This window comes from Ruditapes philippinarum, unplaced genomic scaffold, assembly GCF_026571515.1.
Source record: "Ruditapes philippinarum isolate M1 unplaced genomic scaffold, ASM2657151v2 ctg4737_1_1_1_1, whole genome shotgun sequence".
Taxonomy (NCBI): domain Eukaryota; kingdom Metazoa; phylum Mollusca; class Bivalvia; order Venerida; family Veneridae; genus Ruditapes; species Ruditapes philippinarum.
The window spans coordinates 30990-47065 of NW_026853887.1; the positions used below are offsets into that span (position 1 = coordinate 30990).

Genomic DNA, 16076 nt, shown 5'->3' on the forward strand with positions numbered 1-16076 from the left:
GCTCGAATTGGAGAGATTGTTTCTGTCTGTACTGAAACAGATCTTTACAAAATTAAAGTAAATCAAATTAGAATACAATATTGAGGCCCAAACAGAATTCTATTGTCAGAATATATGAAATGACAAGTGTATCATATTGCGATTGAAGAATATAATGAATAAAAATAAGAAAATTAAGGGGAAATAATATAGGTAGTGTATACATGTATGGCATTTTATGAAATTGATACAACACAGTGATACTTAAGACAATGTACCGATCTAAACATTATGCATGTTTATAAAACGCATTTTATTGATTTTATCTTATGTTCGATATATTAAAGATATTTTTTTTTCTTCGCCCATCTTTAAGTAATACAGGTATGTACATGACTGTGTTAAAGATACTTAAAATCGTGTCTATGTTTAAAACGATCATCACTGGATCCGGGAGACAGTTTAAACAAGGGTGTTTATACTGATTTATAAATAAGTCGTAAAGATATGTACAAGCATTGTGCGATAAGAAAAATTGATGAAATAATCTAAATCATAGAGGGGGTCTTGAAATGTGTTTTTAGTTACAATAGTTAGGAAATTTTACCAAGATAAAGTAGGAAATCAGGTAAATTTACATAATTTTATTGCTTTTAAACAATGATTATGTCTTAAGAAAATTTTAGCCAGACATATTGTTTTTACTTTCGCCGTCTGTCTGTCTGTCCGTCCGTTTCCACGTTAAGTGTTTGTTAATTGTCGTGCCTAAGAATTCAACAGTGTTTTTTGATAATTTAATTTAACATTTCTTAACATTAAATTTGATATAATTTCATTGTTAAATACATTTATTGCAATTTTGTTTTAAAGATTACTAACAATAACTGCATTTTCTTAACCTCTAATTGTTTAGATCCAGAAATGAACCATGTGGCAGAATCGTCTACAAATTGTAAAACTTGTGCATTTATTGTTTAGTCATCATTATTAATTTTAGAATAAACTACTCCATACTAACTCCATTTCTTGTTAAAAACAACGAAAAACAAAACAAAACAAAAAACAACAACAAAAAACAACGACAACTAAAAAAAACACAGGTTAATGTTTCGAGCAGATACATGAGTATGTATGTTTTAAGAGCAAAGTTAAATTTAATATCCATTTTCCTCGTTTTTAGTTACAATAGATAATGGTCTTTTTTGTATGGTGGATGATTACGTAAAGTTAGCAAATATTAAAGACAAAAGTGACTGTAAAAGAATGAACTTTAATTAGATCGTTTGCTTAAATCTCCCGTTTAAATGTTTGAAAGGACTCCACTGAGATTTTTTGACATGACGAGACCGGAATGTTTTTTCCTCATTAATATTCTATTTGATGAAGGTCTAGACAAATAATGTGTGTGTACAATTTCAGACCATTCGCTCTCTCCGTTTTTCTAGAATAATGATTCTTATTGTGAAAAATGTCTCAAAATTAAAAAGCGTTTCAACGCTTGTCGATCAAATCGGGCTTGAAAGAGCCCAAAAGTACGATTTTCAATCTATATCTGAATATTTTTATGAACAACTTTTGGATTTTTTTGTTTAAGCGGCCCAGCTGATCTTTGTAAAAAAAATGTGTTAGGCTATTGGACATCAAAGTAGATATTTTAAGATTAAAACATAAAAAGTATGAACATTTGTCCTGTATCGTTTTTAAAATGTAAGGAAAAAGGTCTTACCTCTTTTGCTTCTTTATTTATTTTCTTTCAGTTTTCTATAATGTTTTGCATAAAGTCGTTAAATAGAGAATTTTAAACCAAACGTTTGTATATATTGTAATCTTGTGTAAATTACAAATATTGTAATACTAAGCTGAGGTCAATTAGACCACAGTAATTCCTCTCATTGGAATATTGAAATTCAATGTTTCAATGAAATTAGCTGTTTCATATGAAATGTAGAATATACTGAAATACCATTACCACAAATCAACATGTCTTCTGCAGAGATTTTTAACAAAACGTTTGGAGCTGAACAAATTAGAAAAACATGTAACATATTAGTTTTTATTTGTTTGAGTCGTCAGACCTAACAAATAATGGTAGCGAAATTTCAGACCCTGATGCTGTTAATTGCAAATGCCGAAAGTAGTCCGCTTTTTGAAGCGGTTACTTCCCTTTATATGTACACTAACGCTGAAAAAATTCAAGGGAGATCACTGCGTAAAGATGGTCAAATGACAGGTGCATTATTTTCAAGCAAAATAGTTCCCGAATGGTCGAAGATTTCTAATATTGTTTTATCCTTTATATATATACATGCTTATAGTAAGCTCCATAATTATTTACATCTGTGTTAAACAACAGTTTGCATCGAAATTATAAGGGTTACAAACCCTAATTTAGAATAATATGGTTTTCTTCAGACCGTTAAAATATAACTCCACCGTGGCCGAGGGGTTTTTGCGCTCTGGAGTTCAAATCAATGGAGGCAACTCATTTTTTTTGTTTAAGTCAAATAAACATTGAATTGATTATCAGTGTTGCAATAAGTCTTATAGCCAATTTACTACAATTAAAACGCTGGAAAGCATTGGTGGCACTATACAAAAACAAATTGGTTTATAATCTCACAACCTTCACCTTTCTAACATTCTGAGACCCAAACAAATTCAGCGCCTTCTATGCTTTGATTTTTTTTTTTGGTAATCGTTACCCTAAACCATTACAGTTAAAGTGTGCGTATGTTGTGATTAAACTGCACGTAAACATTAATAAAGAATGATTGACGGGTGTTCCCTGTGTGCCACAATATAAATGATATAAAGTATTAACCCATTTATATAAGCAACCTTTGAACTTTTTGTTTTGTTTGGTACGTACTGAATCGGTCCACAAAGTACATCAAACATGTAATTTTTTAAGATTTTGCTATCATTATCATTAACATGTTAAAAGCTTTTGAAATAATATAATGTGACTATCACAGCTGACATTAATGACTGGAAAATAAAAAGTGATAATAACATTGTGCAAGTTCGTTTACCAATATTTTACGGAGTTACAGCTAGCCCCTCGCAGTTCTTTAACGAACAATCAAACAATAATTTGGTTTATTATTTGTTTAATCTTACTCACAATTGTTTTACGGTACATTTAGAATGTATATCGTATAATCTGTGCTGACATTTTGGTTTAATTATTGCTAGATGTGTATTTAATCATAGCAATCGTTTCGGTAAAGTATAAAAAATAAGCTCAAATGTGATGTCGACATAAGATTTTTTTTATCAATTTCAATTGTATGACCACTCGAAGACTCTATGGCAAGTTTAGGCATGCTTATTGAATTATAATTGATTCTTAAAAATATCATTCATGTCAATGGAACGTTGTGTATCGCATGTTACTATGATTCTCTAAAAATGGCTAGAATTTACAAGAATAGCATGTCAAATAATCAAATAACGGCTTTACCAACCACCTTGTATTATTTCAATATGCATGTAAGGGAAATAGGTACTTTAACATTAAATCGTTTTATTTACTCAAATTGAATGATTGAGTTGAACACAATACTATTTGTCAAGAAGCATAGCAAACATTGAGGTATTCGATCATTAATCTATGTTGGCTGATTTGTGCCATGTCGCATGATCATGTTTTCGCGGTGAAAAAGCGAAAACACGAAAAAACTTTTTTTCTTCTCTTGGCGGAGCGAAAAATGACATTTTGGCGTGTTCGCATGGCGACCTTTCGCCCCGCCACGCGAAATTACCAACAATAACTTTACCAACAGTTTGTTGTATCTTTGCTTGGCGGGGCGAAAACCTGCCACGCGAAAACGGCGACAAATCATAACTTTATCGCATTTTTGCGTGGCGACCTTTCGCCCCGTCACGCGAAAACGCGCCATATACTATCTGATGTGTTTTTACGTTTAATTTGTCTTGTCTTCGCCTGCCGGGTCGAAAACCCACATCACAAAAACACGCCTCATGTTGCACCTTGTGTTTTGGGCCCGCAATCAATCGCATCTCTGCATAGCGGGGCGCCACGCGAAAACACGAAAAAAATCACCTAGCTTTTTTCGCCTTCAGTTTAGGCATGCCTTTACGTTACATGTACAGATGAAAATGATGGACAGTAATAACAAAGACAGTATACTTAGTTTTTTCTTTGATTTAAGAATTATGTAAATATATATTCAAATCAGCCCTGCATCATGTAAACAATATTAATTAACATACCGGTTCGTTGATAAATAACGAGAATGTTGATGTTAAATGGTGAAATTAAGCATGTGTTTGAACACATATATGTCCTATTGCCGTGCGTTTATAAACGTTTTTGTTCCCCTCAACATTCACTTGGTTCACATTTTTATAATTTTTAGTGTTTGAAATTATTTTTGTCCAATGAAATTGCAGTATTTCAAATAAATCATAACACATTTACTTTGGTTAATAATCTAAAATTAGCTTGGAACATTTTTATTCTAGCAAACTTTCTTGATATACTCAGCATATTTACATATGATAAGAGGTGTACAGTAATATAGAAACAAATTTACTAAATGTATAATTAAAAATTATTAGTGGTTGGACTATGGTAAATTCTAGCACCGCTTGGTATGGTCGATTTCATTAGATGATATTTTGTCTAGATAAGTGTGAAGACCAGAACTCTCAATTTAAGGGGACAGGGGACATATCAAAATGATGGCCGCGGTCATTTAAAAAAAACAACAACTCAGACAGGGTTTTTTGAAGGTACTGGAAACTTTAAATATTTCTCTGCAACACTATGCTATTGCGAAAAACAGTTATAGTATATAAAACTCGATTGTTACGGAGATACAACACTGGCTGGGCGACATCAGGGGACTTTGCAAAAAATTATCTCGGCCTAACGGCCTTGCCATTTCGTTAACAGAAACATCCTTTGATGTCGCCCAAGCCAGTGTTATATCCTCGTAACTAAATTGTTTCATATACTATAACTATATCTGAAATCCACAAAATTCAGCATTTAAATGTAAAATAAGTACATGTACTTGTTCAAGAAACACAACAATCATATTTACATGCTAGTAGTACTTAAGTAAATCAATCATTGTTATCTGTAACACGATAAGTCGAAACTTTGAATCGATTTCTGCCTAACTAGTAACATGGTATTAAATGTCGTTTCTTTTATCAATTTGAAATACAAACATTTTACTGGTAATAAGGACAATTTTGTTCTGTAATATCAATCTATAGATTTGTTCTCAGGTGATTTGCAATATAACAAAGACTAGCGACTAGTAAAGCATTTAATCATTCTCGTGACATTCCACTCTCACGTAAATATAATAGAAGTGCAATCAAACTTTTTAATGAGCAAAATTGATATCATAAGGGATGTTTATAATATTGTGAAACGGTCTATTTTTTCCGGTCATTGATAATTGAAATAATTGAATAAAGATTGAAAAAAAAACTTTTTCTCAGATTGTTTACTTTCAACTGAGGGAAATTAGGCTTGGCAGTAGTTTATCCATGGCTGTAATATAAGAAGTCTTAAAAACTTAACCTTCAAAAGACACATGACTTGTAAAGAGAGATAACTAGTATAAATACTAACATAATGGCATACCAGGGTTGTCTTCCTTTAATGAAATACAATATTTCGTATATACATATAGATAAGGAGTAGTTATATTTTCTTGAATGAACACAGTATGTAGCGTATATTGTGAAACATGATTATAATTTTGTATCATCTATAATAAATGAAATACAAGATTTCGTATAATGTTTATTACAATATTATACAGTCATATAAAACAATAGTAGCTATTTTTTCTCGGAACCCACGGTTACAGATTTCGCTGAATTACATTCATCACGTGCGGATGAAGTACATACGTAACGAGTACGCATGGCATTAGGAACTGCCTCGGCTATTATCTATAATAACCTCGGAAATAATACGGAGTGAAAGTAGTTCTACCACGTGGTTTCAGATGTAAACATAAAGAGAAAGATGTATTTAACGAATGTTCATATAATTGACATCCAAAAGAAAATTAAGTCTGTTTCGTTACAATTATGATTGAAAATATATCTGACAACCATTTTTAATTTACATATGCCCTCTGATGTACAATTTTAAACAAATGCGACTGAATGTCAACAGCTTTCGGTTTCTACAACCATAATAATAAATTTGAAATAATGTATTGTTTGCTTTTGTATCTATGAATTCACTTATTTTAAGTGGGCATTTACTTGATTATATTGGAAATAAACTTGTCAACAACATCCAACATTAAATTACCATTTGTTTACATGTCTAGTTTCTTAGCGTAGGTTAGACCGAAATACCGTATCCGTTCTGTGTATTCATACTATTGTGTTCGAGTTCCTTATGCGAAGACTGACGGAAAGGACCGAGTAATTGCGATTGGTATGAACGGGTTACCGATGATGATGTATTATAAGTGTGTCATTAATTTGATATCATGCAAGTTAAAAATAGATAGGGTTGTAATAAATATCTTTTAATTTGACAAATATGCTGATTTCACGGAAATGGCACTCACCAAAACGTATGGCTAATTGAAATCGACACAATCTGACCATGTTAGAAAAATTATTGCTGGTGGAGTGGCGGAATGAATGGAGAGGCCGCACATATGCTATAGGTTCCGAAGTGCTGTGAGCTTATTCTTATATAACCCAAGACTCGACCGACAAAGCACCAACGAGGGAAAAAACTGTTTTCAATTAAAAAGGCTACTAGTAAAATGTACAGAATACCGTAAGGGCCATCGTGGCTAGACTTTCTAATCCAGAGGGCGACAATGCGACAGTGCGATAGTGCGATGACGACAAAAAAAACACGACAGTGCGATGACAACAGTGCGATAGTACGATGACGACAGTGCGACAATGCGATGACAACAGTACGATAATGCGACAGTGCGATGGTGACAATGCGATAATGCGATGGCGACAGTGCGATAATGCGATGACGACAGTGCGATAATGCGATGGCGACAGTGCGATAATGCGATAATACTATCGTACTGTCGCCATCGCACTATCGCATTGTCGTCATCGCACTGTCGCATTATCGCATTGTCGTCATCGCGTTATCGCACTGTCGCCATCCCACTATCGTATTGTCGTCATCGCGTTATCGCATTGTCGACTATCGCCATCTGGTGGACAATTATAAACTGCTAACGAATAAGCTGACGGTACAGAATATGGGAAAATAATTTACTTTTGTCAATTGATTTTTTTCTTCTTGTTTTTTTTTGTTTTCTTTCCTTTTTTGTTTGTTTTTGTTTCTTTTTTTTGTATACTGAAAACATCTAAATAAAATTATAAATTAATAAAAAGTAGCATTTTATATCAAAAGATAGGGGACAGATATTGCCAAAATCGATACTTTAATTGAATTAAATTCTTAGATAGGGGAAATACTTCTTTAAAATATAACGAAAATGTAATAAAGTGTGTGAAACTCTAAAAAAAAAGTCAAAAGATTTCAGATGAAAATGATGTTATGTTGACATTTAAAAGATGCAAAAAATATTTAATGCGTCAGTAGTACATAGAGGATATTTTTTTTTCTATAAATGCAGGATTTATTTTTATCGAGTGGTATGAAAATAAATATTCATGAGTTGAGCTATTATTATATACGTGTACTTTTTTCTATTTTTGACAGTTTGATAGTCTTAGCCTTAAATGTTGTATATCGGCTGAATCTAGAAGAAAGAAGTCCGGCAAGACACAAGTGAAAATACGGAGAATATGTTTCACTGCAGTCAAGAACAAATTTTACAGTGTAAATGAAAATACGCGTTTATTACTGCCAACCCGAATGTTATAGGCAGGTTACATTTCTAATTCATAAGTTTTCTCTATAATTCTAAATATATTTCATAATTATTCTAACTGGTCGGCTTTGTTTAATATAAAAAATACTGCTATTTCTATTATATTTTTGATTGGTCATCAGTGGCTTTATTGTTTTGTAGGATGTAGATTTTTCTATATGTTTGACTGGTCTGCAGATTATACTTACGTTTAAGTGGTCAGCAGTTTTTTGCATGACGTTAAATCTTCTGACCATATAGAATAAGAAGGAAATACGGCAAAAACCACACAAGCAATTTCTTTTATATTTTAGTTTCTCAGCAGTGGTTTGATTGGTTTGTGAGATGTAGAATCTTTTATATTTACTAACATTATGCTGGCAAAATAACATATTTCTCTAGATATCTAATTGGTCAACTGTTTTCCCTGTAAGTGTAACTGATAACATGATCAACACATTTTACCTTTTACCTAATATTGACGTGTTTTCACGCCTTTTTATCCTTTTTATCCTCCCTTTTGATGCCTCAAATAGTGAAAACCATGCCATATTTATCAGATACATCGGGGTGCAAGAGAGGGAGTAACCTCTTCTGCAGGGGGGTTTGAAGGGGGACTGAAAAAATTGGACTTGTGAGAGGCTTAAAATGGCATCAGGTCGATCTTAAGGTAGCGTGTAACCAACGCTGAAAGCCCTTCACTCTATCCCGACCCATCGGGAAGTTGCAACTTTGATGGAAAAAATTAACACAACATAGTGGTTTTGAAATGTCCCCTCGTTGTCATGGTAACAGGAAATCAAGATACAAATGCTTTGGCTCAGTAAACACTTGTGCCAAGTTTGATCAGTATTAAAGCATTTTTTTATAGTTTCATAGTTTATTGATTGATTGGGTTTTACGTCACACCGACACAGTATAGGTCATATGGCGACGTTCCAGCTTTACTGGTGGAGGAAGACCTCAGGTGCCCTTCCGTGCATTATTTCGGGCACGAACGGGTACCTGAGTAGAACCACCGACGTTATAGTTTCATAGCAATTTGAACTTGTGTAACAGGGGTTTTTTCAATGAAAACAGCCATTTTTCACAAAATGCTTATGCGGTAATGGGTTAACTGGTCAGCAGATTCTACTATACATGTGTACCTAAAGCACCGTACGTTAAGTCTGCTGACCATATAGTATAAGAAGAAAATATGGCATAAACCATAAACCAATTTTTACTAACATTACAAAATAAATTAGTACTTCACTACAACTATCATTTACCTCTGTTCATAAGCAGTTTCTCAAGGTTGAGCTAAATTCACTTTGGCTATATCTAAAACAAGTGGACACAGAAATCTAGTATATCTTTAATGTTTTTTTTTATTTAATCATATTTATTTACTATCTTTAAGAAATATAAAATCGCTATTTTCACCAAGCACCAAAAATGGCTCCATCTTAGATATTGATAAGAATCTAAAGAAGCGTCAATTTGATAGGTAGTTGGTTGATCTTAATCCGCCACTACCTACCGGCAGGTAGTTGCTAATTCGAATTTTGCATGTTTCCCTTAAAAAAAAACAAACAACAAAAACCAACAAAAGTAAACAGTAAGAATTTTTCCGGAATAAATATAATGAATAGATGTGTTTTTCAACATTGAAACACATTGTTTCACTATGTCCACCAGCTGAATCAGTTGACTATAGTACAACATGCTGACCAGTTAAACTTATTGTAGGATCTGCTGTTAAATTAATCTTCAAGTGAAAATTGTTGACCACTTATGTTAGATATATAGAAAAAAATATGCTTACGTAAATTTCTAATTACATGTATCTTTATTTACAATGTTAGTAATATAATAAATTTTACATCTTACAAAACAATAAAACCACTGATGACGATCTATGAATATAATTTGTTTGTCTTTTTTTATACAGGTAATAAACAATGATTTTGATTTTTTGCATCTTTATAATGTCAACATAAGATCATTTTCATCTGAAATATTTCTATTACATTGTATATTAAAGTTTCAGACAATTTATTACATTCTCCGTCTATGTATAACTCTTTCAGTATTTATATATAAAATGTTTCTTATTATTAATTCATAATTTTAATTAAACATTATTAGTATACAGAAAAGAAACAAACAAAAAAATAATAAAAGGAAAAGAAATAACAGCAAGAAAAAGATTTATTGACAAAAGAAAATTAATTTTTCCCATATTCTATAACGTCATTTTATTCGCCAGTAGTTTAGAACCGTCCACCAGAAGGCGATAGTCGACAATGCGATAACGCGATGACGACAGTGCGACAATGCGATGGCGACAGTGCGATAATGCGATGACGACAGTACGACAATGCGACAGTGCGACAGTGCGATGACGACAATACGATAGTGCGATGACGACAATGCGACATGCGATGGCGACAGTGCGATAACACTATCGCCCTGTCGTCATCGTACTATCGCGTTATCGCATTGTCGCCATCGCACTTTCGCATTGTCGTCATCGCACTGTCGTATTGTCGTCATTGCACTGTCGCACTATTACATTGTCGCCCTCTGTATTTTAACGTATATCCACGATGGCCCTAACGGTATTCCGTAAAAATGTACTAAAATTGTTGGCAGTCAGCAGTCAGCTTGTGTTATACGCGTTCTTATAAAATGTTTGTGCTATTATATGTTCCTAAACTTTAACAATGTTTAAAAATAAATATACATTGGTTCAATTAAAAAAATGTAATAATATACTTTAGCATTTTACATATTTTTCAGGAATAAGTTTGGAGCTCACAAGACACGCCAATGTACGTAATGCTGTAAGCTGTGACAGACAGAAGATTCGAAACAATGGCTTCATATAGCCCTAAACTGTTAGAAAAGAAATACAATAACTGGGTTAAAGCTCAGTTAGCTGTGTTGTTTACTAAAGAAGGAGTTGAACTTTTTGTTTGTAATGAAATCCAACAATTTCAATTGAAATGTTTACATGATATATGTTACTTTAATGGCCTACCTAGTGGGACTTGTTGTTCAAGTTGCTGTACGGAAAATGTTGTTCATTGCCCTACAGACAACATATGTAAAGTTAGGCGTGGGAAATGTACTTATCATCGAAATGTTTCAACAAGGTACAATTCTTCTGGCTGTCCTAACAAGATATGTCATAACTTCAAAACTGAAATACAGAATGCACATAGATACAACGGTCCGTCGTACAAAATCACTTATGCTACTCAGTGGTGTAGTAATTTCTGGGAAGTGGCGAAATGCTTTTTGCCCCCTGACGGGTATAAAGACAAGGCATCTGCAACAGAAACAGATTTCAATGGTATAATCAGCGTTATCCTTAATTACAAAGACTTTCAGGGAAAAGTACAGGAAAACCTCAATAATAAGATAAATATGTTTGAAGAGGTAAAACAATATATCGATATTATCTATTAACACTTATGTTTAGTTATTGGTAATAAAACAATGTTTATATATTTATTTGAACTAAGGAATTTTACACACCAGTTTGATATCTATAATAAATTGAGATTTTATTATGTTTTCTAGGAAAAATATTGTAGCCTAGTAAGGAATGATTTTTTACTATGACTTACCAGTTTGCTAGTTTATAGTATAGTTCATAACATACTTAGTATAAAGCTTAATATTTGCTAAAAATATAGTTTGAATTTGGAAAACGAATGTTTCTAAAAAGACTGTATGACAAGAATAATTGTATTTCCTTAAAAGCGGATGAAAGCACGAAATCATTGTCATACAGTTCAAGCTGTTCCCCAAAAAATCAAGAAAGTTAAACTTGAGAAAAATGTACTCTAACTTTTATAAAAAAAATTCAAGGAATAATTTACACGTTACATACGATTAATGATTTGCAGTATTAATTTTTAATTACCATATTTCATCTGCGTGACTAACGCAGAACTTCCGGCTATTTATGCATATTTGTATCTATTTCTAATAATTTTAGGTTTGCAATTTGTAAAATATTTTCTTAATTCACGTCACATTTTAAGTTAAAATACACTTTTTAATTTTTTATGGCAATAAACATGAATCTGGAGGCATGCAGCTGTAAAAACCTACTTAAAACATTCTGCATCCGAATGTTTTGTTCTGTTTACAAACAATATCCATGTGTGCTAAATAAAAGATACATTTTATGTCAATCAACATTAGAGAAACAAAATAATCAAATAGTATACTTTATAGAAATATTTTATTAGGTATATCTTTATACCCTTCAAATGTTTAGATTAAAATAAACAAGAACTATTATTCTATTTTGTCCAGGCAAGGGAAATTGGAAGAAATGTGCGACATTCATCAAAACTTGAAGTAGGTGATTCAGATCTTCAGAAATACTTCCAACTATTACAGCAACTACTTTCTGATCCTGTGTATTTAGCTACAGACACGCATGCGCAAAATGCTAAGCAGAAACTTATACAGGTGATTAAACTCAACATTTGAATGCGTTAAACGTTTCATAGTATGGCTACATCACAAAAAATTGTGTGTGTAATCTACTTAAAAGTGTATAAATTTAATAAAATACAAATCATGTTGTAATGGAAAAATACTGTTTCTCTTAAATTATGGTCGATTCACAAAAACATAGAATGCCTGTTGTTTGCTGAACACGTGCGTAAACATGATAAAATGTTCCGGAACAAAATGGTTTGCTGTTATAAAATGTTGACCGTTTTGTAACGGCTCGTAAGGAAATATACAAACATGTTTTTTTTCATCAATGAAATCTTATAAACCTTATAATTTATACTAATTTTCAAAATGTTTTGATTGTAAATTAACCTGGTTACGCTCTTGTGACTATGACGCGACACAGGACTAAACACTAATTTTGTTTACTACAAAAATTGGCAAAGATTTACTTTATACATTTTAATCTATCATAATTTTGATCAGTTTGTTTGTTTGTTTCATTTCACGCCTTTCCCAACAGTATTCCAGACATATAGGCGGGTAGTTTCCTAACTATCGTTCCAGGAGAGTTACATCAGTACTAGACTACCTTCCTCCGTGCTAAACTACCAAAGCATCTCCCGGGGATCGAACCCACGTCAGAGAGGTAACCGGAATAGAAGTCATCGACTCTAACGCCTCGACCACGGAGGCGGTTAATTTTGATCAGCATACAATTTACAAATCAGTGATGACTTAACACAAGCATTTGTTACAAATAAATATTGTAGATACAATATATCTTTGAAATATACATTTAATGATTAACAAATATTAAATTCTAGCATACTAATATATTACTTGTATATTTTATGGTCTTTATAATTACAGTTAGAAAATGACACTCTTGTCATTTGTAAAGATGATTTAAGAAAAGTACTAGACGATGCGGCAACAGTACTTCAAGACAAGATGACGACTGGATTAGATGAGCAATATGACCAAATTAAACTAGATATGATAAAAAGAAAACAGGAAGAACTTTTATCTCTTGTGTCTCAAACTGCCGAGGGAATGGCACAGATACAGGATAAAACTGATGTTTCTGTGAAAAGATTAAATGACGAAAGAGACAAAGAGGTTGATACAATTCATAAACAAGGAGATAAAGAACGAACAGACCTGGCTAAATTAGGAGAGGATATACAAAAGAAGCTGACAAAAACAAGTAAAGCCGAGGAAGAAGAACAATATATTGATTCTAAACAAAGTAAGTGATGTAACATTTTATCACATGACATCATTTGTTATCCATGTGATATAACTATTACGAATTTCTTTGTACTTAACACCTGATGAAATATAACCATTGAACCTCCAGGTGTGCTTCACATGATGTTCCATTATTTCTCAGTCCAAATATCTGTATCAAATGTTCATTGAACTCCATCTAGCATCGCTTTTCTTTTCCAAGTCCAAATCTAAGCCATATCAAATCCATTTTGTACACCGCCTAGCCTCATTTTCATTCTTCAAGTCCCAAATGTCCATATCAAGCGCATATTGTGCTCAAAGTGACTGCATCTGTAATATACAATTTTTGTTATACTAAAACACCTGAATTGTTGATCTTAGGTGTTATCTTTAATTTTATGTGTTTTCTCTTGAAGCGTTGGTGGTGAAATAAAGAGATCGTTAAACAGTGTTGAGTACCATACTTTTTTTTCTAACAAATATATTCTATCACAGTACTTATATGCGATTACCGGAACAAAAACCAGGGAAACATGGCCAATGCTGAAAAAGGGTCATGTGTAAACGAAATGCATTTACAATGTACTTTAATTAGTTAAGACTTATAGACAATACGAAAGTGTTGATAGGATAAAAATAAAATGAAAATCGCGATTTTTTTTTATTTAAAAAGAAAAATACAGTATTTGACAACAATATTTGTCCAGATAACAAGAGCAATATGAAATCACCAGATCAATACTATTCAAGGATTATCAATATTGTATAATAAACAGATATTTGTATATCTTGTAACACATGTGAATTATCATTATTGTGTAAAGATAAATAATAACTTGCAATATTTACCTTTATAAAAGTATTACGAATCAGTCAGTATTGGTAAATATTTTTCCTGACTGTTTGGATTATTTTAATTGATATTTATTCATGCAAACACATTCATGAAGGTTACAAATTGATATAATACTTTGTCCTCAGACATAGAGTTTGAATAATGATTATTTATGTATATTAATAATTTGGATTATATAGCTACATGAAAATATTATTATTATCATTCATTTTTCAAATTTTCATGCTTGTACCTATGTGGAGTAAATATAAAAATAATTTATTTATCTTTTACAATAAATAATGCATTGGATTTAAAAGCGTTCAGTTTATTTATGTAGTATTGTACAGGTAAACTAATTAAGTGTTTTTGTGCAACCATTTTGCCAAGTTCTTAGATATTTGACAAGTAGCATTGCCTAGAGAACATCTACACAATTTAATGTTATGTAAGCCATGCCATCTTTGGTCGGAAATGACAAACCCTTGGGAGTACTTGGTTTACATATCCTTGAAATTGTCAATGAAGTACAATGCCAAGGGTGTAGATATTTAAATCTAGCTTACACATCCTTTTTTAGTATTTCATGTGTGTATTATTATAAAGCCTGTCACTTCTTTTCAGAAACAAGTCATTGACATTTTTCTCAGAAGTTGACTTATAGGCCTATAGTTTGATTATTTTAACCATTGTTTTGAATTGTGTTTTCTAGCTCATCTGAGCACAAAGTGACATACCTGTGTCCGTCGTCCTCCAGAAAAATATAAGTCATTTTCTTGAGGAGTCAGTGAAAGATACAGAAAAAAATTGGCCCAATTTCAGAAGCTCTTGGTTCTTTATCGTACGCAGTGTTTAAGCACACAGATACGATACCTCGATTTAAAATCTCATACGAAAGACTGATATATAGTATTTTTTAGTTAACCAACCCGGGAATCGAACCCACTAACCGACTGAGCTATGCGGGCTGGCAGAAACATTCGGTGTGATATACGTTTTATCTGTTGTGGGCTCGGCTCCATTGCTGATATATAATTTATTATAACTATTCTGTGAAATGTTATCAAATGTCAATAGTACGAAAGACCGGTGGGGACATTTCAACTTCATGAATTCCCGATTTTAGCTTCATGAATTCTCGATTTCGACTTCACGAATTCAGGATTTCAACTTCATGAATTCAAGATTTCAACTTAACGAATTCAGGATTTCAACTTCATGAATTCACGATTATTTATTATATTTTCTTTGAGCTGAATTGAAAAAGTTATAGCCAAACTATAAGCATGTAAACTGATGGCAAAACGAGTTCTGTAGATTTATAAAAATGATTTTGTTAACACATTTAAACACATCTAGTGTATACGAATATATATAAATAACATGAAAATAACTCTTCAGAGAATTATGTATTATTTGTAAACACAAGTTATATCCCTTAACTATTATTCGCGATAACAAAGTAAGTTATTTTAATTGTTTTGCGCATGCGATTGTTTCCTTCTGTCGATAACTACATGTATAAAGTTTATCATATAAGTAAACAAGGCTTATGTATGTTAACAATGTTTATTTGTCTTGTTTTTCATTTAATGCTCTCTGTTCATTTCCTATTTTTTGCACAGCCTCCTACGATACACCGTGGTTAATTAATATTTGCAAGATACTTTTGCACTCTTTTCTTCATATATACGAGTATA

General features: G+C 32.2%; 1 protein-coding gene across 1 annotated transcript in view; it reads left to right on the forward strand.

The window, feature by feature from the left end:
• The first annotated feature begins 445 nt into the window (after positions 1-445).
• The window catches only part of LOC132738256 (uncharacterized), a 28618-nt gene continuing 12987 nt past the window's right edge, over positions 446-16076 (forward strand). Inside the window, exons 1-4 of the mRNA XM_060725724.1 lie at positions 446-607; positions 10626-11267; positions 12156-12314; positions 13179-13557. Coding sequence (XP_060581707.1) covers positions 10701-11267; positions 12156-12314; positions 13179-13557 — 1105 coding nt within the window. The 5' untranslated portion in view covers positions 446-607; positions 10626-10700. The remainder of the gene's footprint in view (positions 608-10625; positions 11268-12155; positions 12315-13178; positions 13558-16076) is intronic.